Source organism: Chiloscyllium plagiosum, unplaced genomic scaffold (genome assembly GCF_037043375.1).
Source record: "Chiloscyllium plagiosum isolate Xiang-an unplaced genomic scaffold, Cpla_swu_hap1 HiC_scaffold_19, whole genome shotgun sequence".
Taxonomy (NCBI): Eukaryota; Metazoa; Chordata; class Chondrichthyes; order Orectolobiformes; family Hemiscylliidae; genus Chiloscyllium; species Chiloscyllium plagiosum.
Window position 1 is genome coordinate 28,671,534 of NW_028270157.1, and position 27,859 is coordinate 28,699,392.

The 27,859-nt window shown below is 39.5% G+C and overlaps 1 protein-coding gene across 11 annotated transcripts in view; it reads right to left on the minus strand.

Moving 5' to 3' along the window:
• LOC122559715 (uncharacterized protein C3orf18 homolog) overlaps positions 1–27,859 on the minus strand; it is a 93,937-nt gene that overhangs the window by 32,365 nt on the left and 33,713 nt on the right. For 5 of the 11 annotated variants that reach the window (XR_006314514.2, XM_087997171.1, XM_087997172.1 and 2 more), the window contains exons 2-4: positions 26,014–26,187; positions 2,422–2,599; positions 55–422 (exon numbers count right to left, since the gene is read on the minus strand). Coding sequence is in view for 10 of the 11 variants with exons in the window: in XM_087997171.1 (XP_087853297.1) it covers positions 55–168 (114 nt within the window). In the remaining variant the exon portion in view is untranslated. Of the gene's footprint in view, positions 1–54; positions 423–1,159; positions 1,258–2,421; positions 2,600–26,013; positions 26,188–27,859 lie in introns of those variants that run through there. The other 6 variants (XM_087997163.1, XM_087997164.1, XM_087997167.1 and 3 more) reach the window with 6 other exon arrangements.

The window sequence follows — 27,859 nt, forward strand, 5'->3', positions numbered from 1 at the left end:
TGGTAAACCCATAAATTGCAGAACATGTTGAAAAGAATTTTTTAAAAATGTTACCACTATAACTGCAATGCCAATGACTGCTATGACTGTAACAGGAATCAGCATGAATCCTAAGATTGATGCACCGTGGTTACTGTCAGGGGGGCTGCTGGCTGTTTGATTGGGCATGACACTTTAGTTTGCTGATGTGTTGAAAGTAGGTTTTCTTTTATACTTGTGCTTGATTGGTGGTGTGTCTGAAAGTTTTTCTCAAAATTAAGTCCTGCAATCTTTTCATGGTGTATTGTTTGGAGTGTTGAGTACTGGAACATCCGTCATCTGGTCTTCAGGAAAAATTCAAACAGAACATGGAGCGACTGAGATTCTTTGTTATTCTGTTTCACCCATGATTTTGTTGTGGTCAGTCAGCACCTTCAAATAGGCTAAAAATGAAAGATAGAAATAATTTAAGACTTGTGCAAGATGTGGATTTTGGAAGAAAAACCTTATTAAACAAAGTTAAACTATCGAGCAAGGCTAAATCCATTTCAATCTTTCAAATGCCATCATATAAGTGGAGAGAAACTGTAAATTTTAGTGACAGATCACATTCCGATGATGCACGTTTTCACTTAAACAAGAAAGGAAAATTTATCAGCTGTCACATTGTTTATTATTGCCTTGCAGGTAGGTTTTAAAGTATGGCATTTACTGTTCTTGTAGAGTTTAAACAAATATGTCAGTATTCTTATGGCTTTGATTGAGATAATATTGATAGATTAGCAATTATGAAATCTGGGGAGGGAGTGCTGCTGGAATGAAAAGAGAAACTACAGTGACCTGAAGATTCTAACTCGTTTTGTTATCAGATCAAGATTGCATGGCATTTATGGCTCAGATCCACAGATGATTCAATGAGTTTGAAACTATTCAGCCTGCTTATGTAGGAAAATACCCCAGGGTGCATCACAGATGTATTGTGCACAGTTTTGGGCCCTATTTCTCAGGAAGGATGTACTGGCTCTGGAGCGGATAAGAGGTTCATATGAATGGTCCCACGAATAAAAAGCTTAACGTATGAGGAATGTTTGAGGACTCTGGGTCTACACTCAATGGAGTTTAGAAGGATATGGGGTGGGGTGGGGGGGGTGAGAGTGTGGGGAATCTAATTGAAACTTACCAAATACTGAATGGTCTGGACAAAATGGACGTTGGCAAAATGTTTCCATTGGTAGGAGAGACGAGGACCCGAGAGCACAGCCTTAGAGTACAGGGAAGACCTTTTAGAATGGAGATAAGGAAAAACGTCAGCCAGAGAGTGGTGAATCTATGGAACCTATTGCCACATAAGGCTGCGGAGGCCAAGTCATTGAGTATAATTATGGAGATAGACAGGTTCTTGATTGTTAAGGGGATCAAGGGTTATGGGGAAAAAGTGGACGAATGGAGATGAGAAACTTATCAGCCATGATTGAATGGTGGAGCAGACTCAATGAGCTGAATGACCTAATATCTGCTCCTATGTCTTATGGTCTTATAAAGAAGGATTATGTGTTCAAAATTGAAATGAGGAGATATTTCTCCTTCCAGGGAATTTCTACCGTAGAAAGTTGTGGAGACTGAGTTATTAAATATTCATGGCTGAGTTAGACACGTATTTGAACCATAAAGAAGGAAGGGTTAGGGAAAAGGTGGAGGTGAGGACAAGATCAGAACAGCCCTTGACCTTAGTGAATAAAAGAACAGGCTTGAAGGACAGTATGGCTTACTCCTGCTCCTTTCTGCCAAGAAGCTCGAGGTTTAATCATGAGACCTGTCCCCAGAAGAAACTAAATTAAAAACATAAAATTAATCTGGGCCTTTTGTAGTAGTGGATCTAGCTCCTACCAGTTTTGCATGATAGTAGGGGTGACAGTGCCCAAAACCCCCAATCCTTAGCTTGCATGACACACTTGGTCCTGATGACATAATAAGACCCAATCTGCATTGCTAAATTAGTAGCCTTCAACCTGCCAATGGGTATCCTTCTCAACAGCTGAAAAGAGCAAGTTCACATAGGGACAAGAAAAAAACAGGATCAGAGTGGTAAGCAACTGTTACATTGATTTCCTGCTCCTTCACAAGTTTAATGCCTGACAAAGGTAGTAAAATCCATATATTATAGATGAAGTAAAACCTCTGATTTAAAAAAAAATTAGTAGAACAATAATATGAAAACAAATGTTTTCTTTCTCTCTGGAAATGTTTTTTTTAAGGTAAACGGGCTCGAGAAAAGTGGAAACCAATATCTGGCTATGAAAAGTAAATCTTCAAAGAGAAAATAATACATGCATGCACAAACAGAATAAAAGCCCTATTTCATTCTTCTCCTCACATCACTTTACGAAAGTACTGAAATACAAAGCTGGGAGTCATTCTCTCCATCATCTTGACAGCTCTTACCATGCAGACATTGTAGTCCACTCATTTGGAATGTAAACACCAGTGTAGACTAGTGGTCCAAATGGCTTAATTTTGTGCTGTAGACTTTATACAAATTCTCTGTAATTTACGTTTTGCTGGGAAATGATTCCAAGAATTCCAATCACGTTCCTGTACCTCTTTCAAGTGGTTTTTATTCCTGTGTGAACATTGATATTGATTCTCAGGTCAGTTTTCAATGTTTTGTTGTTATATATTACGAAACACTGCAAGTACGTTCTCATTGAAATCTGGACTCTTAAAACTAGTTGTAGAACCCAGCTCCTGTCTGACTGTGATAAACTAATGTGGCACATATCAAGACTGGAATTATGAAACTTCCTGGTCTGGATGGGGTGAGCTATTTATTGCTTTATTTTCTTAAATAACCATGTTTCAATATAGAAAATTTAGAGAATCTCATATTTATCCAGTTTTCTAAACTATCCTATCAACTTTGGCTATTCTTCTGTGATGTAAACTATATCTGATCCCTTTCTGGATATTGAATTTTAATTTGCTTTCTCTGCAATCCACATTTTAAAAAAGCACCAGTTGTCACACTAATCTTTGAAACTCTGTGTATGTAACTACAGAGAAATGGATGCCTTCATGGTATGCTGGGTTGTGTGCAGAGTGTCCTTTACAGCAACATATTGCACCATCACAGGTTACTGTATTAATATTTCAAGCATGTACATTTATAACTGGTTAAAATTGCAATTTGAAACATTTAAACTGTGAGCTGCTTTTGTAAAATATAGCTGCACTCCTAATGTAAAGACAATGCCACAACATTAAACTTTAAACATAATTAGCTTGTTAATGTCAGATATTAAAGTAACCCATTTAATCTTGTTGGCTTCAGTTTCAAGAGCAGTTCCAAGTAAGCAGAGAAAGATGTACTTTGATATTGAGCTAATTGGATATTAAAATAGTTTATATTTCTATCAGCCCATTCTGCACACATTTTCTTCCTACAATACAATTTATTATTCCAGCTGATGACCGCATGGACATTAATTTTAGTCTGACTGAAAGGTTAGCATAAATTGGCTGAGGTAGCAATAGACATATCCTGTGTGCAAATGAGTGTTCCTGGCCTATTTGTCAGCCAGTGATGTCTCCTGTACGTAAGATAGATAAACTAGACCTTGTGGATCATCAGTTTTTAAAATCAAAATGGACCAGCTTTGTACCAGTCACCTCTGTTGAGATTGACCATGAATTACAGAAGGTCAGGTGAGAAACTTGAACATTTTTGACTTTTTGGATTGTTTACTTTATCTTTATACCTTATCTTTTTATCTAAATAACGCTAAAAATCCAAGAGGTGTAGAGCAAGTGAAAATGAAGGTTGTTTTAAAACTGAAAGAAGAAGAAAAAGTTCTCTACTTATCAGATGTGAGGTTAATATTTATTTATCCAAGCTAAAGCAGCACTGAATAATTGGAGATCAATTTACTTTGATAAGGAATAGCAAAATTCTACACACAGATTTAATCTTGCAAATAATACTGTTACTATTTTTTGATAATTCCCATCTTCACATCTGCATTCAGTATCAACCATTTTCATAATATTTTGTTCATCCCATAATCTGAATACAACATGTAAGTTGGTAAAGGAGGACTTACTCAATGATCTTGTAATGAGTTACAGTTGAGTAAGGTGTAAGATTTTGAAAAAAAAATACATAATTCACAATAGTTTGATGCTGCTGTATTTCAAATTATTTAAGATATATAATTTATTATAATAATTAAGATATAATGAAAAGAATTGTAATATGTTCTCTCTTATAGGTCACTTCTTAGAAAAATAATTATTAGTCTGTAATCAGAATAAATTTGATAATATAATTAAAAGATTTTCAACTGACAGATTGTGTCATAATTCCCATACATAATTTAAGACCCATAAGAATTTCATCCATCAAGTTCAGTGGCAATGGATGCTAGTATATGTACAGTTTAGAAGTACTATTGTTGGAAAGTTTTGGGCTCATTGCAGTCAGAAAAAAAGCCAAAAGATAAAATCTTCCATATGGAGCCTTAGTTTCGAAGCAGGCGTGGAAGTGTGTGTCACTTCTGCTCAGGGGTGGAGTTAATATATCTCACACACAAGTTTCAGTTCATTACATATGCACGTGAGTTTTCACATGAGTGACATGGTAAATTTTATGATGCAGAAGACAGGCAAGATGTCCTCATCTTTACCAGATCTTGCCAGGGTCTGAGCGCTATATTAGAAGGACACCTGGGCAGGCATTCACACACTCCAACCAGGAAGATGACTGATGCCTGTGTTGTTGCCCCAACCTTCCCTAGAAATGTCGCTCAGCAATCAGAAATTAGTCCACAGGGCAACGATGCCTCGCTCAAGGTTCTCCTGCAGGCCTTCCAGGAAAGGCAAGGGTTCTTCTTCCTCAGAGATGCAAACAGGACGCCAATCCACCTGACCTATATGGACCAGACCAAGGTGGTAGTGAAGGTCAGCGCCTGTGAGCCTCACAGAGGAACGTGAATCCAGTGCAGGAGGTATATGAATGATCTCCTATGCTGTACAAGAGTACGTGGCACTATTTATTCACTGTGAACATACACACAACATCTGTGCCAGGGCAGAGGTACCTCAGATAGGATGATTGTATGCAAGCCTTAGCACCAGTGGGAAGAATGACAGCATGACATGGCTATCACACACTGTTCGATTAATCCATTGGCTTTTAATCACTTACAGGGGAGGACTCAGAACGTGCCATGACAATGCACACTTACAAAGTGCTCATTCACTCATTGCAATGATTCTCATTCCATCTTTTCATCTGTCTGAAGGACAGGAACTCTGAACAAGAGAAAAAGACTCCCTAATTGCTGGAGTACTAGATATCATATAGGAACAAATTACTGCAGATGCTGGAATTAGTCCTGAAAACAACAAATGCTGGAGGTCACAGTGGGTCAGATCCGTGGAGAAATAACAAGCTAAAGTTTCAAATATAGATGACTTTTCATCAGAGCTGAAGTGAAGTGTGGAGGGACAGCATTTATGTTATAATTGTGGGAGGGGGGGATGTAGTGGTGGTAGTGTGCAGAGTGCTGGTGGAGAAAAGATCACTTAATCTGAACGATCAACATCTTTTCTCCACTGCCACAATCCTCCCCCACTCCCCCCTCCGCAACTCTAGCATAAATGCTGCCCCCTCTACATTTCATTTCAACTCTGATGAAGAGTCATCTTGACTTGAAATTTTAGCTTGCTTTCTCTCCATGGATGCTGCCTGACTCGCTGTGATCGCCAGCATTTGTTATTTTTAGTACCAGACATCACCCTTTTTTGAAGAGATGCTGCAGAACTGGCAAGGGAAGGGTGGGATCTTGCCTGTGCAATGGAGAGCTAGGACTCTCACAGAAACTGAGAAGGCTCCAAAAACACTTGTCAGATATGCAAACAGTGAGAGGGATTATTTAGATAGAGGAGTGTGCACGTTCACAAGCTAAATTTCTCCTCCCCATTCCAGGTACTAGTGATCGAAAGAGCAAGAGAGAGAGGAGTCACCCTCCCCCAAGTCCCCCTCTGCCCTCTGCAGCTCTTCCACCACCAATTCAGAGGATAAAATTTCCAAAACCTCAGCGCATGCCCAACTTGACTTTCATCTGTGCCCTCCAGCAGTACAGAGTCATTTACCTAGATGAGTGCACTATTATTATATTTAAAGTCCTAATCTGGTTGACTATCAATAGAGATTGGTTCACAGCCAACAACGGAAGCAATGGCTAACGTCTCTGACACTTGAGGGAATGCTGGAGTTGAGCCTCCTGCTCAGCCCAAAGCAGTTGTGGGTCTGGCATGGAAAGGATTGGAGGCATCTTGGAAACTCAGGTGATTCCTGAAGAAGGGCTTATGCCCAAAACGTCGATTCTCCTGCTCCTCGGATGCTGCCTGGCCTGCTGTGTTTTTCCAGCACCACATTTTTCAACTCAGGTGCAGCAGACAGATATGCACCTGGATCTACAGTCCATTCCTGTAGTCATTGATGCAGTGCACCAATGACAAGATGAAAGGGAGCTAGGTGAAGCATCTCATCCTTCCTCCACTCATCCCTCATTCTCAAGTCTTCCATAGAGAGGTAGATTTGTCTCCTGACACACAAAAGGTGCTCTGCCCCTCCACTCTGCTGACAGTGACCGTCTGTCCAGACCCTTAGTAAGCGGAGGCATTCTAGGCCTTCAACCCCAAGAAGATGCCTGCCAAGGTCACAGTCAACAGAGGCTCCGAACAAGCTGCCTGCAACCTTTGTTATGGATATTGGGGCAACACCTAGTAGTCTTGGTAGGTAAAGAAATGAGATGATATTTTGAGGGCATATGTGGCATGGGTATTCATTCAATGTACATACTCTGCAATGCTATAAATATATCTTGACTGCCCCAGAGATCTTTCCATTCCTTGACTCATACTGCATGTGAGTTTCCTGTAGTTCTATTATGCCATTAGATGCTGACATGGTTGGCTGAAATGAAAGAAGTGAAGTATTCGTCTCATCAGAATGCAATGTTGTCATTCAGTAACAGTCCATTTTTTTGTGTCACATCATCAACAAAGATGTGCCCAACATTGTTGTCATTACCTGGTGAAGGGTAAGCTATCTTTTGTGGATTGCAGCCATATTCAAAAGATTGATTTCAGGGGCAATAGCCTTGTTAGGTGAGGAAACAGTGGAGGGAATAGCCCTGTGTTAACTACCTTGTGGAGAATGCAAACACAGAGACAGAGACAGAGACAATCTCAATTATGAGTAATGAAGAAGTATGACCAGGCTCAGCAGGGCGGAAAAAGGAAAGATCTTTCCCTTGGTTAAGTCTCTCCATGGTCAGGCAAAACATTTTCAGAATAGAAACTGGAGAATACGCTATTGATATATAAAGGAGGGATAGTGGAAGGAAGAGTTTGGAACTGTTCTACCCATAGGGTGGTTGAGACACTGCCACTGAGGATGCTCAACTAATACAATAGTAAAGTCAAGGAATGGAAAGATCTCTGGGACAGTATAATATTGAGGATATAAAGTGACAATTCATATCAGCTATGATGTAGATGAACTGTGGAGCATAATCCATATTTGTGAAGTGGCATAACCTGACTTCACTTTGGAATCTTGGTATGTGCCTATGTCTACCTACAAAGTTTTCGGCAAAGCACAGTAAACATGTTGAGAACATGGTATGGTGACACCTCAGCAACTAGGCCAGCTTCAGTTGATGAAGGCCGATATTCCTGCTTTGCTCTGAAGTCATCAGAATATACATTAATGTGCATGAGTAGTTCTGTACAATGTGTGGAAAGACTAGGTGGTTCTATGCCGTTAGACACCTCAAAGGGTTCACAGTACTAGCATTTTAAGCTAAAAAATTGCCCTTTTTACAATGAAAGATAGAAGTTAAACTTAGGTAACTGAGAGATGCATATCCAAAAACAGGTTATACCAGCTCTCGTGAGGCAGTTTTAAAACCATTCAAAAGGTCAAACAGTTGTCCGTAGCTCATTCAGCCTGAAGTCTGTTCTCAGTAAAGTCTTCCCATGCTTGTCAGTTTTGCTCTTGAATTATCCTGGTTCCTTCCTGACCATAAGTGACCTCCTTCGTGACCATCATCTTCCCCTTCTTCAATTGCAGGTCTGAAGCTTATGGTTGCTTTTGCTGCTCTTCTGCACTGGTTCATCCTCAACTATGGAAAGGTCAGAAGGGCTGGGTTCATCTGTGCCACGGCACTGCCAGTTTCAGCAGATCTGTAAATACAGTGCATTGATGCACAGTCAGCATTCTCTGAGGTTTGCCTTCCAAACCTGCTCAATGACAAGTACACTTTACCTTACATTTTTTCCTCCCCTGCCCTTTTCCTCATTCTGTGTGGTCTCAGATGACACCTCCTTGCAGCCAAACATCGATGTGCATAAAGACATTGTGCATTGCCTCGGGTTCTTAAAGCATATTAGTACACCTTCCCATACACAAGCTTCAGCTTTTCTTCAGTGAAGTTGGAGCATAGTTGATGATGCACTGGATACTCAATTCTCTGTGAAGTAACCTTCCCAGTCAACATCCTGAGCCAGGTCCAAACAGGACAGAAACGTGCCATGGTGCCAAGTCTTCTACCCGATTCTTCCACCCAATTGTTCTCGATGGATAGTGTCCCATCCTTAGCAGGCCATGCTGCTCCTTACCCTAGAGTCTGGTATCTGAAGGCATGCATTTCTGAAATTGTGAGAACCTATTTGAGAGTGAGATGCAAACACATGCAGACAAGCTTCCCAACATCTACAATCAGGAAGATTGACTCATCTTTTAAGATCAGAGAATTTAATTGCTAAAGTTCATCCCTTCGACAAGATTCTGAATTATTGACTCTTACTCAATTAAGTTCTTCCAGCTGCCTTTCTTCGTGCTTCCTCCAGGATCAGAAGATTCTTCCCATAGTTAAGATTAGCTATATTAAAAGCTTAGGTTGTATTCTTCAGAACAATTTAGATTGACATAAGATCTAAATGAATGTGAACTTTGAAAGACTTTAAGATACGAAACAAAAGATTTCCAGTGGTTGATTGATCAGTAATAGTGGATAATAAATATGGCATCTCAAACTTAAAAAATTTCTAGGCACATCATAAACAGGCATAAGAAAATGGTGGAGAAAATGACTATTGAGAAGATACTTAAAGATGAAGTAGTTTATGTAAAGATGAAGGTGCATAAAGACATCGTGCATTGCCTTGAGTTTTGGAGAGGCCAGTGTTGGACTAGGGTCTACAAAGTTAAAAATCACACAACATCAGGTTATAGTCCAACAGGTTTATTTGGAAGCACTTGCTTTTGGAGTGTTGCTCCTTCATCAGGTGATTCAAGCACTCCGAAAGCTGGTGCTTCCAAATAAACCTGTTGGACTATAACCTAGTGTTGTGTGATTTTTAACTTTATGAAAGGTGGTATCAATAAGAGAGGAGATGATAAGCAAGTATAAATTAGTGTGGGACAAGATGTGAGGAGCAGCATTATGGACAAGTTGTAATTCATGGTAAGTGGAAAAAAATGGGAAACAATCAAGGAAAGTATTAGAATAGCCATATTTGAGGCTGACAAAGCCTTATATAAGAATTTGGAGGAAGAATGGACACAGGTGATGGAGGTCAAAACTTATTATCAGTTGTGGACCTGTACAGGATTCCAAGACTGCCAACAATCTGGTTTAGTTTGATAATATGCCTGGGAAGACAAAGTTCAATAACAAGGAAATGGAGATGGCCTTTGACAACAATTTTAATCATCCTGATCTTGAGCTGCAAACAGTGGCAACTCATTTGTGATTTGACACCAGAAAACCAGTTTAACAGCATCATTATGGGATCAAAGGTGGGAGTGAAGATCAGTGAGGTATCTCGAGTATGCATAAAAGCTGACTCTGTAGGTAAGGATGAGGATACATTAAGGATAGATCATTCGGGGAACTTGATGCTGACAGCACCAGAAAGGTAAGATAAACTATTGCCACAGATGCTCTGTAAAACTGGAGTAATTTCCATCCTGAGTTCCTATATTTTATAGCTTCCCAGTTGGGGCTACTTTTATGCCTGTCTCAGTAATTCTTATCTGCGCAAGCAAAATCTTATCTGGCTACATTCAATTGTATATATCTTAGCTTAACATAAAGTTCACTTTTGGCATCCAATAAATTGTGCACACAGCTATAAGAATTTTAATGAGATCCAATTTGAATTAGTCATAGAACTTTAAGTTTTATTTTCAATGGTTACAATTACAGTTTGCAAATTACTTCTATAGCTTCTTTCATGATATCAATCTCCGCTGCAACTTTATGACATGACTGTGAATAAATTGTTGTCCTTGTTTTTCACATTAAGCAATTCTTTAAATTTCCATAACTTACAGATAGTAAGATGACAATTAAAAAAACTTACGAGGGAGTAAAACAAAAAAAAATTGAAGAAGAGTGCACATCCTACTATCAGATGGTTTTGTATAGTTTTGTGGATAAATATCCAGTGACCACCTACTCTGCAAATCTGTAAAGAAGTTCAAGCATCAGGCTATAACATCTGGCAAGTTCTTGTGGATTATAAATTTCTTTTGGAAGTGAAAACCATATCCTGCATCAGGTCTCAATGGGGTTTAATGCTGTCAGAATACACTGGGTTTGTTTTGATCTGCATGCAGTAACACATATAGCATTCAGTTCTCACTAATAACATCCCAGTGTCTGGTGTGCACAAATCCAAAGACTTCTAATTAAAGGTTAGCTTTAACCAAATACAGATCCACAGTAAAACACATGCAAGTTATTAACTCTGTTAAGGAATTGCAAGTTCTGAGTGTGAAGGGTACTACAGAATACAGAAGCTTTGTAGTATTCATCAATCTGAAGATCAACAGCACATTTTAACTGAACTTCTGTGTCAGCACATGCTTTGTACGTACAGTGAATATAAACAATGTGTTCAAATGCGTAACAAATTGCAAGATTATTTGTTCTATTTTAGAATATTTTGTCCATTTGTCAATTACTTCTAATGAATGATGAACAAGAATGCTACTAATGAATGCATTCCAATTTCATTTCTCCTCCTCCAAAAATCTCATTCAGAACTGCTAATGAGTCCAAGAGAGAGAAAAATGAAGCTACAATGTAATTACTTGCAGAACAACTACATATTTGAAATAGTAAACATCTGAGTCCACGTGACAAAGCGCAAGTTCATGATGAAAACCAGTTCATCTAGTTCCGGATCTTTACTGCACAGAGGCAATGAAAGTTCCATTGTTTGGTCCTGCTTTTCGTTTCACTGAGTCTCTCCCACACATTTCCAATAACAAACTCCATAAAACTGCTTGTGGAGGTGTAGAGAATGAGTGGGTTTGAAAATTCTGCAGGCACCAAGAAAAGCTACAACACTCTACAAGTGTCTTAGAGACGTTTTGTATGGGGTAATTTCAGGGTGTGGCTGGATATAAAGTTGGTGACGTTTATTGAGGAAAAACTTAAGAGATGACTTATGGATTAGTCAGCAATTTGCCTTACTTTGATCTCCAGACTCTTCAATGACTAACTGCATATTAACCAATTTGGCAACATTTTTAATCTCTTTAGTACTCAAGTCATCTGAACAAAATGTCCAATAGGATATAGATCATGAAATTGTGATTGAATAAAATCCACTGTTATTGGCTGTCTTGTAGTCAATTTTCTCATTTGAAGAATCAGACTACAAGAAAAAACAAAACATTCATTGCAATCTTTCAAAAGTTTGATCAGCATTTAGTGAACTTGCTTATGTCTACTGATTTATTTTTCCCATGCTAAGTTATTACTCTTGCCCCTTTCAGGAGAAAGTGAGGACTGCAGATCAGAGCTGAAAATGTGTTGCTGGAAAAGCACAGCAGGTCAGGCAGCATCCAAGGAGCAGGAGAATCAACGTTTCGGACATGAGCCCTTCTTCAGGAATTTCTAAAGAAGGGCTCATGCCCGAAACGTTGATTCTCCTGCTCCTTGGATGCTGCCTGACCTGCTGTGCTTTTCCAGCAACACATTTTCAGCTCTTGCCCCTTTCACCCTTCTATTCAATGCACTAGAGAATCATGTGCTGTTCTATAGGTACAATGCTCTGCTGCAATGTCTTGGTAGAAATTCTTCACTCTTGAGCGTACTCAGATTATCCAATTATGACAGCCATCCCAAATTAGTTCAGCCTTGTCCTAGCCTAATGTAAAGTAGAGTTTTCAAAAAAAGACTACCAACTCGTGAACAGAAATTTTGGGTGATCTGCCCCTTCTTTCACAGAACCAAGATCCATAATGCAAAAATGAGCAGCACTCCCCCAATTATTCTGGTTGGAATAAGTTTACTCAGTAAAAGAATTAGGGTCATTGAATCTCAGATTTTCCAATTTTAACACATGGTACATTTATTACTGAGCTGGAAATGTGTTGCTGGAAAAGCGCAGCAGGTCAGGCAGCATCCAGGGAACAGGAGAATCGACGTTTCGGGCATAAGCCCTTCTTCAGGAGAAAGTGAGGACTGCAGATCCTGCGCTTTTCCAGCATTTATTACTGAAACTATTGACTGGTTTACATGAATTGCTTCACTGAATAAATCGATGAACATTGGTCAAGGAAACACAAAGCATTGTCTCCAATGCAGTATACTAAACAAAAGATTATAACATTTCCCAAAACATATCTTTAATTATCTTACTCAAATGCAGCAAATCTACAGAATTTTTTATTTCAAAATTATACTTTATTCATAAACATATCTTTATACACAAACATAGTCACTAAAGCCAGTAAAGTTTTAAAAATTCCTTGGGAAACAGTCTGAAATTAAAAGACTGACCATTTAAAATTGAAATGAGGAAAAAAATGTCTAAACGAGAATTAGAGTAATGGAGAGCAAGAGTCCAGATATAGCAAAAGATTCTTGTTATAGAGCAGAGCAAATTTATAGCAAAATTTATGTACAAGGGTGAAAAGTTTGAAACAGTTTGCAATCTTGGAGTCATTGGAGGTTGAGATGAGCTTCCAACCACACACATCCATTACTGCGACAGTCTATGTCCACAGAATTTGCCTTGCTCCACTCACCCACCACTAAAAATCTCATTGATGGCTTTGCTACCTGTTCACTAGACCACTTGAATCAATTCCTGTTCAGCCTCTCATGTTCTACCCTCCATAAACATGTCGCCATTCAAAACTCTGGTGCCCATGTTTTAATTTGCACAAAAGCATGTTCATCCATTATCCCTGCTCTCAGTATCCTAAATTGGCTCCTAGCTAATCAAACCTCTAAAATGCTCAGCCTTATTTTTAAATCCCTCAATGGTTTGATCCAGCCTCACACCTTCCAAGATGTATATCTGATTCTCTAATTTTGATTGTGAGCATCTCCAATTTTAGTTGCTCCACCATGGTGACCATGTCTTCAGCTACCTAGGTTCTAAGCTCTGGAATTCCTTCCACCTCCCATTTCTCCACCTCCCTTTTCTACTTTCAGACATTCCTTAAGATTCAACTCATTGACCAAGTTTTTTGTCAACTGCTTTACTATCTCATTTGGATCAGAATCAAATTCTATTTAATGCTGTTGTGAACTGTTGAATGTTTTATTACATTGATTATACTAAATAAATAAAAACTGGTCTTAAATTCAAAGTTATGATGATTAAGGAGCAAATGGAGGTTCGAGAAAATAAAGCACTGTGTAAGTGGAGCTTAGTCCAGAATAGGATGAAGGTAGAAGACTTCTTGGAGTTATTTTGATGTAGCAAGAAGATACTATACAAGTTCAGCCCAAAGATGGAAGTGCGTATAAATGTTTTTGATCAGGGAGCACGTAGTTCCAATACTTCATGACACATTTCTCTCACTTTCCTCAAGATGGCGGCAACTATCCTCTAGTGTATCTATTCATGCGCATGGCAATCCTTAGATACTGGTAAGTGCCTACATAGAGTCATGGAGTCAGAGATGTACAGCATGGAAACAGACCCTTCGGTCCAACCTGTCAATACCGACCAGATATCTCAACCCAATCTAGTCCCACTTGCCAGCACCCAGCCCATATCCCTCCAAATCCTTCCTATTCATATACCCATCCAAATGACTCTTAAATGTTGCAATTGTACCAGCCTCCACCACATCCTCTGGCAGCTCATTCCATACACGTACCCTACACGTTACATTTGGTTGTAAAAATCAAGGGAAATTTCAAGTAAAAACTAATGTCATCATCTAATGGCATCTGGATGTCCTTTAGAGGTAGTAATCAGGAGCAGAAAGTGTGGTTGATTTTTCCTTTCCCTAAATAAGAATAATTACTGTTTAATTACTGTCCCAACTAATGTCAGATCATTCAGTACAATCCAGAGACAGAACAGACGTTTTGGTCTAGGTGACTCAGTACCACGTAAGCCAATTAGTCATCAAGAGAAACCAGTCGGATATTGTTCTTATGTAACATAAAATTAAAAAAGATTTCTAAAGAATGTAGTGTATCGTAAGAAATCAAAAATCTTTGAAGTTGGCCACAATTATTAAATTCCTGCATTGAAAATAAGTTCGTTTTTAAAAAAAGCTGAGCAAAAAAATAGCATAATCTGTCTGTTTGCACACTAAATGCCAGAAATACTGTGTATCATTTCCTATAAGATCACTCATCCTTCCTCCCCTAGAAACGGAAGCTACTCCCCCAAACTTTAACTTTGTCAAAGGGAAGACATGATGGGATGTAGTTAAATACTTCACTGCAAAGAATGTAATTTTTATTTTCCAGAAACTGGTATTCTAATATCCACATAGCAATTTGTATATTCTTCAATATTTCCACACAAACACATTTTATGTTAAGTATGTTCAAATGTCCAGACTGCTTTTTAAAAACACATAATGAATTGCAATTACAAAATGTTTTCCTGAGACCTCATTCTATAGAATAAAAGGGGGACTAAATCAAAGTAAAATGACTCATACAACACCAAATTTAAACCAGATGGCCACAAATATTAGCTAACAAAATCAGATAATTCAAAGGTCACCATAGGTTTTAACTAAATGAAGACACCCATCACAGAGTTACTGAAAAAATATATCTGGCTTTTAATCATGAAGTGAGAGGAAAGCCAGAAGAAACAAGTATGAATGATATGCATTTATAAAAGTTTATGTGATTGTCATTAAAATCTGTACAAAACACATAATTTATAATCTTTTTATGTTTCACCACCAGACAGCTCAATACAGATTTCACTATGGCAGACTTTATTTCTCAGGTAAACAGGATTTCTTTTTATTGCTCAGGGAAAAGGATTAGAGTGTTTTACTCTAGCTGCTTGCTACTCAAATATTTCTTGGGTAGCCCAGAGTTTCCCATTGAAGAGCGGCTCTGATTATAGACTCGTGTGGTACAGGAACCCCAAACCACAGATTTGCGGCAGTATGCCAACTTGAACATTACTAAGCCAAAATAGCTAAGAAAAACTTATTTACCTAAAAAGGCTATCATACAAAAAAATTATTTTTAAACAAATGTTCACTCTCAGGGCAGTAGGGAAAGAGAAATTAAATGCTCATTCTAATCATTTCAAATTTATTTTCAAAACAGGTGTTAACACACAGAGTGATTTAAAAAAAACTATTTTTAAAAAAAGTCAACTGCATATCTGCCATAATTATTAAACAACTCCTATTGCAGATAAACACTACAATTAATACTACCTTAAAGAATAACACATCTGTATTATGTAATAGTTTCAAAACAAGGGGTTGAATCTTGTGTTTTTTGATCAGAGTTGCATCCAGGTATTTTTTGGCAGATTTCTGCTGTAAAGCCTAACTTTTTTTTAGAACATAGAACAATTCAGCGCAGAACAGGCCCTTCGGCCCTCGATGTTGCGCTGACCTGTGAACTAATCTAAGCCCATCCCCCTACACTATCCCATCATCCGTGTACTCATCCAAGGATTGTTTAAATGTCCCTTATGTGGCCGAGTTAACTACATTGGCAGGCAGGGCGTTCCACGCCCTTACCACTCTCTGAGTAAAGAACCTTCCTCTGACATCTGTCTTAAATCCATCAGCCCTCAATTTGTAGCTATGTCATACAAGCTGACATCATCATCCTAGGAAAAAGACTTTCACTGTCTACCCTATCCAATCCTCTGGTCATCTTAAGGAAGGAAGAAAAGCCACAGATACAGTCAGGTAGATGGGTTACCTCCAGGAAAAGTAGGAGGGATAGGCAGGTTGAGCAGGAGTATTCTGTGGCAATCCCCATTTCAAACAAGTACGCTGTTTTGGAAAATGTAGGGGGTAATGGACTCTCAGGGAAATGTAGTATGAACAGCCAAGTTTCAGGTATCGAGACTGACTCTAATGTAATAAGGGGTGTGACAGGGGACTCTCTAGTCAGAGGCACAGACAGATGTTTCTGCAGCCAGCAGCGAAAAATCAAAATGATGTATTGCCTCCCTGGTGACAGGATCAAGGATATCTCAGAGTGGGTGCAGAATATTCTCAAAGGGGAGAGGGGCCAGCAGTAGATCATTGTACACATTGGAACCAATGACTCAGGAAGGGAAAAGGATGAGATTCTGAACAGAGAATATAGAAAGTTAGGCAGAAATTTAAAAAGGAGGTCCTCAAGGTCAGTAATATCTGGATTACTCGCTGTGCTACAGGCTAGTGAGGGTAGGATAGATCAGATGAATGTGTGGCTGAGGAGTTGGTGCAGGGGAGAAGAGTTCACAATTTTGGATCATTGGAATGTCTTCTGCGATAGAAGTGACCTGTACAAGAAGGACAGATTGCACCTGAATTGGAAGGGGACTAAAATACTGGCAGGGAAATTTGCTACAGCTGCTTGGGAGGATTTAAACTAGTAAGATGGGAGAGTGGGACCCAGAGAAAGAAAGAGTGAGGAAAGAGATTAATTTGAGACTGGTACAGTTGGGAAAAGGAGCAAGTCGAACAGTCAGGGCAGCAAGGAACAAAGCAGAGAACACGATAGGAATGATAAATTAAACGGCATTTACTTCAATGCAAGAGGCCTTACAGGGAAGGCAGATGAACTCAGGGCATGGTTAGGAACATGGGACTGGGATATCAAAGCAATTTCAGAAATGTGGCTCAGGGATAGATAGGACTGGCAGCTTAATGTTCCAAATACTACAGGATACAAAAACAAATACTACAGGAAGAATAGAAAGGGAGGCAAGAGAGGAAGGGGAGTGATGTTTTTGATAAGGAATAGTATTCCTGCTGTGTTTAGGGAGGATTCTTACCATATATTACCAAACCCAACTAATTGAATATCTACATGGCTCATGTAGCATTCTTCTTGTCCAATTCTGATCCCATCTTAGCATTCACTGTTCCTGGAACGACTTACTCAGAGTCATATGGATGTACAGCACTGAAACAGACCCTTTGATCCAACTCGTCGATGCTGACCAGATATCCTAACCTAATCTTGTCCCAATTGATAGCATTTGGCCCATATCTTTCTTAATCTTTCTTATTCATATACCCATTCAGATGCCTTTTAAATGCTATAATTGTACCAGCCTTCACCATTTCCTCTGGCAGCTCATTTCATATACGCACCACCCTCTGTGTGAAAACATTGCCTCTTAGGACCCTTTTAAATTTTTCCCTTCTCACCCTAAACCTATGCCCTCTAGTTCTGAACTCCCCTGCCCCAGGAAACAGACCTTGTCTATTTATCCTATCCATGCCCCTCATGATGTTAAAAACCACTATAAGATCACCCCTCATCCTCCGACACTCCAGGGAAAACAGCCTCAGCCTATTAAGCCTCTCCCTAGAGAGCTCAAATTCTCTAACCCTGGCAATATCTTTGCAAATCTTTTCTGAACCCTTTCAAGTTTCGCAACATCCTTCTGATAGGAAGGAGACCAGAATTGCACGCAAAATTCCAAAAGTGGCCTAACCAATGTCCTGTACAGCTGCAACATGACCTCCCAATTCCTATACTCAATGCTCTGACCAATAAAGGAAACCTTACCAACTGCCTTCTTCATTATCCTAACTACCTACGACTCTACTTTCAAGGAGCTATGAACCTGCACTCCAATTCATCTTGCCATTCATGTGCTCAAATTCTGGTATTCTTTGCAACCATGTCATCTTTGAAAGGCTGCAGTCCAATCAAACAAGCACTGGTAATATGGCATTGCCACTTACTGGCAATGTCATGATAGGGTAACAGTGAAGCCATGCTGCCCAGAGCACATACCTGTTATGGTTCGCACAAACCACCTATTCTCTCACACTAGTGGCTGGTTAACTGACAGAACTACATAATTTGCATTTTTATCTGTCCATAGGTACATCCCATCTGAACACCATCTAAGTCAGCACTATCCTGTCCCAACACCCATTGCATATCTGCAACTTGTCATTGTCCAGTGGGAATCATCACATACATGCAATCAGTCAATTCCAAACATGAGCTTTTATTTACAGACAGCAAGGACAAATACAAACAAACCCATAGAGACTGCAGTTCAACAATGCATACTGGATTCTGGCATCAAGACCAATGAATATTTTAGAGTCCATGTTAGTCTACTGCAACCAGCTAGTACCTATTGGACATGGGAGTCAATAAGTTTCTGAGCGCTACGAGCCATACAATGCAGCTTAGCTTTGGCATGCATAAGGACAGCTTCCTCCTCCCCGATGTCCTTGTCCTTCTCCTTGAAAGACTGCTGCCACTTGCTATGTTTCGCAGCACATCGCCTCATTTCCTGCTCCAATTATTCAGAGCACAGCAAGTCAGGATGATACAGCACACTCTGTCTAAAATATTCTGGATGGTTCAACCAAACAACGGAACCTCATCTTCATCAGCTCTATTGTCTGCTCCAATATGGCCCTGGTCAAGGCATAGGTGGCATTATGTCTGGAATTCCACATCAGTCAGGGAGTTGCATAAAGGTGTCATGAGCAATGGTCACCATGGGTAGCCCTTACTCCTTAGAAGCCAGCCTTGAGAGGCAGCTGGACCCTCAAATGCAATGGTACATGAAAATGCTCTAGGACATAAGTGGCATTTGCAACTACCACGGTAGTGGGTAAACACATCCAGGAGGGATAACAACGGTTACAAATATCTGAATAGTAATTGAATGGAACCCTTCCCATATTGTTCTGATACGGCCCTCTGTGTGCAATGTTTGTGTAGATATTGGCACCTGCACCTCAGGGAAGCTGGTTATGCTCCTAAATCCTACTACCTGGGTGGTAGCATTGACCTCATCATGGAAAAATGAAATGAACTGGTGTGATCTTGCATAGTTTTCAACTCAGTCACTGTCCAGAGGATGATTGAAAGAACTCACACAGTGAGATATTAAGGGGTTAATTTGGCCTGCTGACCTGTAAGAATTTGGATGCCAAGGAGTAGGGTGGTACGTTTCTCTATCTTGCCAGTAATGTAAAAGATTATCATCTCCCATTATTCAGAGTAAAATAATTTACATTATCATCTATTCAGAATCAATAAGAACATTGCAATTAAAATTCTGACCACACCCTGTAGTTAAAAAGAAGATTTACAACAGATCCTGCCATTAAGGGATAATTTACATTGTTTCTGGAGGCGATCAGGTTACTGCATTGTGTCTTGGGTGGCAATGTGACTGTGGGGGAGTGGCTGGGGATTGTCTTGTGGGCATTACTGACTGTGATATAGAGATCTTGTATAAAGGAAGGACTGTTCCTTTGTTCAGAGAACCTTGCTTGACATGCTTCGCAAGCATTGTGAAGAGTGTTAAGTGATCCTCCAAAGCTTGTACCTGTTCAATAAATTTTGACTGTTCACAGAAGTTGGTGTATTGCAGTTGTAAAAGTGTGAAAGAATCTCATGAAAAAGAGCCTAACAACAGGTCATTCAATGCTCCCTGGAAGAAGTATACAGTCGTGTGCACGAAGAAGGATTGGCTTCCCATCCCTACAGTGGACAGGTACTGCTCCAGTAACCGGCATTGTTCCCTCACAGTATTTTGGGACATACGGAGCCTGTGCAACACTGCAGCTTGCTCCTCCTCAGGAAACTCAGTCGGGACCAGAAAACTCATCCTCCTGCGGGCCCTTTACATCCTGAGGGGCCCTGCAGTTTGACCTCTCCTTGAGTTAGGTGCACATCATCCTCTATGACCGCTTGCTGCTGTACCTGAGCTTCCATCAGCCCTGGTCTTCCTGCATCTACCTTTATCTTCTTACAAAGTCACCCACAGTGAATAGCATGCCATCAAAAGCAGGGTTCAGCACTCTCAGTAGATCTACATGAGAACTCAAGGAGCCAAAGAGATTCTCATATTTCAGAAGAGACATCATTGGCATACCATGCAGATAAGAGCTGCATTCACTTCAACATACAGTGAGATGCTACATCCTGATAACAAAGAACATGTAACCGTCATTGAACCGCCTTCAGCCTCAGCATGTGCAGCAGCTTGGTGAATGTGGCATACTGGCTGAGTGAGCAGTCATAAAAAAGGAAGTGCCTGCAGTATTTTCAGACTTTTCTTCACCTCAGACCCACATCAGCTGCTCAACATCTCATTCCATTCCATACAGATCATTGTTAAACTGACAGATGATGAAGCGATGATGTGCAGTCCGACAGCAACTTCCCTTGGAAATTGTGCTAATGTTTTGCCTTTGGCCAGGATTGGCCTCATTTAATGTCACTGCTGCTACTCCTTCACCCTAGGTAAAAACCTTTGCTGTTCACCTTATACATGCCCCTCATGATTTTATAAATCTCGATAAGGTCGCCCCTCAACCTCCTATGCTCCAGTGAAAAATACCCCAGTCAATTCATCCCTATAGCTCAGCAACGTCCCGGTAAATCTTTTCTGAACCTTCAACAATTTAGTAATTTTCACATACCAAGCAAGGTTGCAGTATTACGTTGCAGCACAAGCTATGTTAAAAGTTCTCTCTCCTTCTTTTACTTATTAAAAATATACATTGAAAATACTTTTCAGCTTTACCTTTTTGCTGTTAAAGGTAAGAATCCAGCTTCCTCTTGTGTCACCACACGTTTCTTAACAATTAAGTACACTGCAGCATACCCTGTTCCCAGGTCTGTAATACTATTCACTAAACAACCAGGATTAGTGCGAAGAGTAATTGAACATAGGAAATAGGAGTAGAAGTAGGCCATTTGGCCCATCAACCTGCTCTACCATTCAGCTAAATCATGGCTGATCTTCTGCCATTAAGCTGTTTTGCCACACTATCTTAATATCCTTTGATATCTTAAACATCTAGAAATCTATCAATCTCAGTCTTGAATATGTCACAAAACTAGTGCCTTTTTTTGCTAAAAGCCGTTCCTTGGCTCAAGGATACTCTGTCCTTGATTTTTTCAGAGGGCTAATAAACCAGTCCGGGCTCCGATCAGTCTGGTTTGGTACAGAGATGAAAATAATTTTGAGAGGCCTTTTGTTTATAAGTAAACAGATGAGACTCCAGGCCAAAGTGGTCATGTTTTAGAAGTGACCTGCATAGTTAAAGGGGAGTGGTCAACTCTCTAGCTGAGCAGTTTAGTTCAGTCCACTGGTGGGGAGTTCAACAGTGAGCTGTGTGGAACTCTCTCTCTTTTGCCCTTCAACTTCAACCTGTAAGCATGTGTTTCGTTTATATTGGTTTTTAAAGGGGGTTTGCTTATTGGGATTGTTGTGTATATCCGGAACAGCATACTCAAGTCTAGTTTGAATTGACTGAGTTCTGCAGGGGTTTTTTATTCTGTTCTTTGTGTTTCCTTGTGTAATTTTGTGAACAAATTTTTTGTCTGTTTTAAACCTGGTAGTCAACCTCGCTAACTTAATCAGAGTAATTTTCACTGTACGCTTACGGAAACAAATTGCAAAGTTATGGTCTGGACTGCCTGCTTAAGAATGTTTTGAGTGGTTTAACCTAGTCCGTAACAATGTACTCAATGACTGAATATTCATAGCTCTATGGAGTAGAGAATCCCAATGATTCATCACATTCTAAATGAAAAAGATCCTTATCTCTGTTTTAAACAACCTAACTCTTGTTCTGAGACTTGTGCCCCCAGGTTCGAGATACCCTGGTCTGGGGAAACGGCCTTCCTGCATCTACCCTATCAAAATTTTAAGAATGCTGTGGCATGGCAGTGAGTTTGCACTGGAATTTTGGGAACGGGGAGGGCATTAGTTGGCATGGAGAGGACATAGTGAGTGGGTGGAAGTTGCTTGAGGATTAAAGGCCCCAGCAGCTTCTATAAGAAGAAAAGGTACAGTCAAGATGGACCTTCCAACCAACCCACCTCAACTTGCCCCCATGGCTATCCAGGATCTGTTTACAGAATTGGTAGTCCAACTCGATCCCGCCTCTGCCACCAAGGAGCAAAGACAGGGACTAATGGGAGCCTTTATATCGTGGTGGTTCTACCATAGAAATTTCCCACTTGAATTACTTGCCTCAGTAGTGAAAGTTTGCCTATATTGCCTGCTATGCTGTACTGATTAAGACTAGATTGAAGACTATCATGGTGCATTGCTCAGTACTTAAAGCACTTCTGGTGCTAAAAGTAACATTTTGTGGAACAAGGTCTTATGAATATATGACGTATTTTTGAGATGAGCTGGGCACTAGCTTTAGAATGTTCTATGGCTAAGAAATAACCTCATTTGGTTTATGGAAAATTTCCTTCAAAGTGAATGCATCATTACAACTGGTTTTACTGCATGTCATAGTGCTATTATGGAACATAATTTAACAGCCTTTCCAAAGATTAAAGCAGACTTATAAATTCAAGCTGACATTCCTGATTTGTTGTACTTAACTTTATTTTTGTATTGCAGTCTGCTGCATCATATCTTACTTATATTAGAACACTATCTCCAAAAGCAGCACTATACTCTGAAAGAAGCAGACCATATAACTCCAGGAATAATGACAAGTATGTAAGGAATTGTTCACCACTGCCTCTTGAGGCAATGTATCAATCTGTAACAGAAATCTTTTTTAAGCATTGGGTAGATGTATTTAACAAATCTTCAACACACTAATTTGGACATTACAGATATTTATATGCTAACACTATGATGAGTCTACAGCCAGAAGGAAAAGTAACTTTAGAGCAAAAGGAAAAGTATCTGGCTTAGTGAAAGTGATCTAGCCTCCGAATCAGAAGCTTTTGATATCAAGTCCCCATCCAGAGACTTGAGAATATAATCCAAGAGTCCAGCACAATACAGAGTGAATTCTGCACTGTTGGAGGATACCATTTTTAGATGAGCTATTAAACCAAAGTATTCAGTTGGATGTATGTGGCAAATCTGGTGCATGTTGCTTTACTGTCACCACTGGTCTTAGAATCCACCCTTGCAATGTAAATACCAACAGCAGAGGGTTCAGGGAATTGTTTCATTTTGCTTTTAATCCTTTATTAGAAATTCTGCATTTAAATCTATAAATACTATGGCTACAAGAACAAATGAGAGGTTTAGAATTCTGTAGCGGATAACTCGCTTCCTGTTTCCTCAATGCCTGGCCACAATCGACAAGGCACAAGTCAGCAATTCAATAGAAAACTCTCCAGCTCCACTGGATGAGTGCAGCTCCAATGAAGTCTGATACCATCCAGGACAAAGCAGCTCACTTTACTGGCACTACATCTACCACCTTCCACATTCACTCTCTTCACTGTTGACACTCAAGAGTATATCATCTGCAAGGTGTACTGCAATAATGCACCAAAACTCCTTTGAAGCAATTTCAAAACCTACAACCTTTATTAGCTGGAAGGATAACGGCAGCAGATTCATCAGGATACCTGTAACTACAAAGTTCCCTTTCCTGACTTGGAATTATATTACTGATCCTTCACTGTGGAACTCCCTTCCTAACAGCACTGTGGATATAGCCCAAGGACTGCAGTGCTGCAAGAAGACTGCTCACTTGCCACCTTCTCCAGGGCAAATAGAGATGGACAATAAAGGTTACAAGCAAGATTGAATGGCTTGGTGGCTTTCCAGCGCTCTGTACATGTGTGTAGCAAGTTCAAAAACAGCTGCTGATATTAAGTAAGTGTGAAGTGCTTTACATTTGGGGCAACACAGTGGTTCAGTAGTTAGCACTACTGCCACAGTGCCAGGGACCCAGGTTTGATTCCAGTCTTCCAGAGTGACTGTGTGGAGTTTCCAAGTTCTTCCCGTGTCAATGCTGATTCCAGCTTTGAACACATTGTTTTATCAATTGTACAACTGCATAAATCAGTTTAGCATCTCATTTCTTCAGTACCTATCAAATTCCAGCCAATCTAAAACTGCACTTAGCTTGTAGCTTAGTTGTACTGAGTCACCCATGTCTAAATTAATGTGCAGCTGGTCTTTCTGAAGATCAAATGCACTGTGAAAGCCCAACATTTCACCAATACACACGTTGGCTGTGATATTACAGAAATGATCTGGAGAAAAGCTACACAGATCCTCATCTGCGATATCATCTTTGAGACATATGACAATAGGAACAAAGCAAATTACTGCGGATGCTGGAATCTGAAACCAAAAAAGAGAAAATACTGGAAAATCTCAGCAGGTCTGGCAGCATCTGTAAGGAGAGAAAAGAGCTGAGGGAAAGTGAGTCATGGCTCCAGGAGCAAAGGTAGCAATAAAGAGGTGATAATGACAGTGCAGAGAGAGATTATAGGGAGATTAGGAGCTGTGAATGACCAAGGCTGAAGCCAGTGCTATGTGACAAAATATGTGGGGGATGGGCGGGGGGGGGGGGGTGGAGGAATGGGTGAAGCAGAGGCAAAATGGAAAACAGGGGAGAAGGGTAGCAAAGGGGGAAGAGGAGAGGAAAAAGGTGATGAGAGAGTGGGGAGCGAGAGAAAGAGACAATCAAGAAATAAGAGGTACAGAGCAGTGAAAAAAATAAATAAAATAAAGATAAATAAATGAAATAAAATAAAATAAAATGACTCACCTCTCAGCCTAGTATAAATACCTCCCTATTTCTCCCTTTTTTTAGCTTTGACAAAGGGTCAGTTGGACTTGAAACATCAGCTCTTTTCTCTCCTTACAGATGCTGCCAGACTTGCTGAGATTTTCCAGCATTTTCTCTTTTGGTGACAATAGGAACAGTTAGACAGATGAAGGGAAAAGCAAGCCAATAAATATCCATCAGGTTTATGCCAATGTAACGAACAGTTGCAGAAGATCTATGTTGAGAGATGCTGGCTTAAAAACAATGGACCTTAATGGTATTTTCTATTCCTAAACTTTCTTACGTTAGATTAAAGGACTGTTTTCTTCAACTTTTATCCAACATTAGCACTCAGTTCCACTGTTAGAAACTACTTATTGATAGTACAAAGCTGTTTCTACAGCAGTCCAATCGAAGTTTATAATCAGACACCCTCTTTTTTCCCCTGGTTTGTCCTCCATGAATTTTCAATGTTGTCACCATCCTTAACCAGTGTAACATTGATCCATAAATGGAAGCTGTAATGAAATTGTTTCATTATCTGTCCAGAGGCTGACAAAAGTATATCATCCATTCGACTCACAACTGAGGTAGTGCTGCCACAATGGTAACAGAAATCTCTTATTTTGGTCACAAATGCCACCTTCCAAAGGTAGCTGTCTACCCACAGTTAAAGTATTTTCAACAGCAAGCTAACATAAATAGGGCATAAAATTCCAGTCCTTTAAGTTATTTAAACAGTTACAGAAGCAGCTATTTATAGAACTAATTTTTTAATTGAAATTTGGTTTACAGTTTTTTTCTGTATTTTTCTTTTGCCTTCATGCCAATTTATCCAAGCCACTTCCTTTCTGAGTGTTGACATAATATCGTCCAAAGTGCCATTATTCAGTCAGTGTCTGAAAGTTACTTGATCATAAATAGGTGGCAATTGAACGGAGTTCTGCCCTTATCTGATGTATACTAACTCATACTTCCGCAAAGATCAACGAATAATGATCAGGAAGGGGTACCTGTCTGTCAGAAGTAATTTGAGCAATTGCATCACCTCTGCCACCACCAAAGGTAAGATCAGCTGATGAAGCACAGGCAACGAATCTTCTTCATCTAAACCAGCTTCTCACTTTATAAACTTGCTGAAGCATCCAGGGAACATGAAGGAAATGTGAAGGAAAATTCCACTTCACCTGTTAAAAGCAGTAACAAGTTACAAATACCAAAAGCTATTAATATTCTTGTACAATTAATTTTCTGTTCATGCTAGATCAGTATTGTACAATGAAACAGATATCTAATTTTAATAATCTGTGACAAAGTACTTTGCAGTACAATTAAAAAGAACACAGTCACATTGAGCTAAAACATACTGCCATTTTCCAGACTTAATTGACCAAACAAGCTCCATAGAGACTGAATTTTGCTAACCTGGACTAAATCTTCTAACAAAGACAAAAGAAACATAACTACAAGCACAAACACCTTCACACATATTTTAATCCTGCCTCCTGGTTGACAAAGTAGCTAATACAGCCTAGGGTTGATCATCAAGTTCTCAATAATGATGGATAAACAATTCCACCCTGCCTCAAACCATAAAACCTCTCTATCCAATTTAATTGAAAACATTAGATACCAACCTAATATGCCATGAATTTAAAAAATACATGTAATAAACCACATTCTTAAAAGCATTCCTTTGTCTGGATGTGAAATGAAAGTACTACATATGATCCTAAGCATGGCTATTAGTTTCAGCAGAGGTATTGACTCACTATCTGTAATTGGAACCAAAAGATTTCCAGTTTGTTTAGACAGTAGCTTAGATTTTTAATGATAACTTGATGCAAGAGTATCATGTCAGTCAAAGTTCCAACGGGCTTTGTTTTAAGTCTTGAGTAAGTTAAGGAGCTACTTTCTTATCTGGTAATGTAACACTTTTAAGTTAGGTACTCTGCAAGCAAATCCAAGAAAATAGCTGGATAGACATCTGATAATGCAGTTGCCTACTCACTTGCTTGTTTCTGTGTCATGGCATTCAGAAACGCTTATTCAATTGAAACACCAATGTTCATTAAAGACTTGGTTAAGATAAACTGCCCATTTCAGATATTAGTCTAGTAATAAAAATAGAAATTGCTGGACAAGCTCAGCAGGTCAGCCAGTATCTATGGAGAGAGTCTAGTAAACCTTCTCTGAACTGCTTCAACACATTTAAAAAGTCCTAAAGTAAGGTGACCAACAGCGTAAACAGTACACAGTACGGAGACATGGTCTCACCAGTGCCCTGTATAACTGAAGTATAACCTCTCTACTTTTGTATTCAATTCTCCTTACATAACTGATAACATTCTTTTAGCTTTTCTAATTACTTGCTGTACCTCTGTGCTAGTTTTCTGTGATTCATGAACTAGTACACCCAGTCTCTTACCACTTAGATAAGATGCTCTTTTTTTTAATTCTTCATGCCAAAACGAACGATTTCCACATTATACTCTTTGCTAGATGACTGCCTAGTTTCTTAACCTATCTATAACTTTGTGTAGCCTCATTTCCTCTTCTCAATTTATTTTCCTTCGTGTCATCAGCAAATTTCGCACCAATTTCCATCCATTTTTCCAAGCAATTTATATAAATTTTCAACAGTTAACGTTCCAGCATGGATCTCAGTGGCACATTACCTCGCCAATCTCTTTTTTTTAATCCATACCAATAAGCTACCTCTTACATCATGAGCTTTTATTCTATACAATAATGTTTGAGGTGTCACTTTATCAAAACTTCCCAGTTGTAGCTTTATTTAAACATCGTGAAAGTGATGAGGCTAATATTTGGCGCAAGAAAAGAGTGATTTTACTGCTC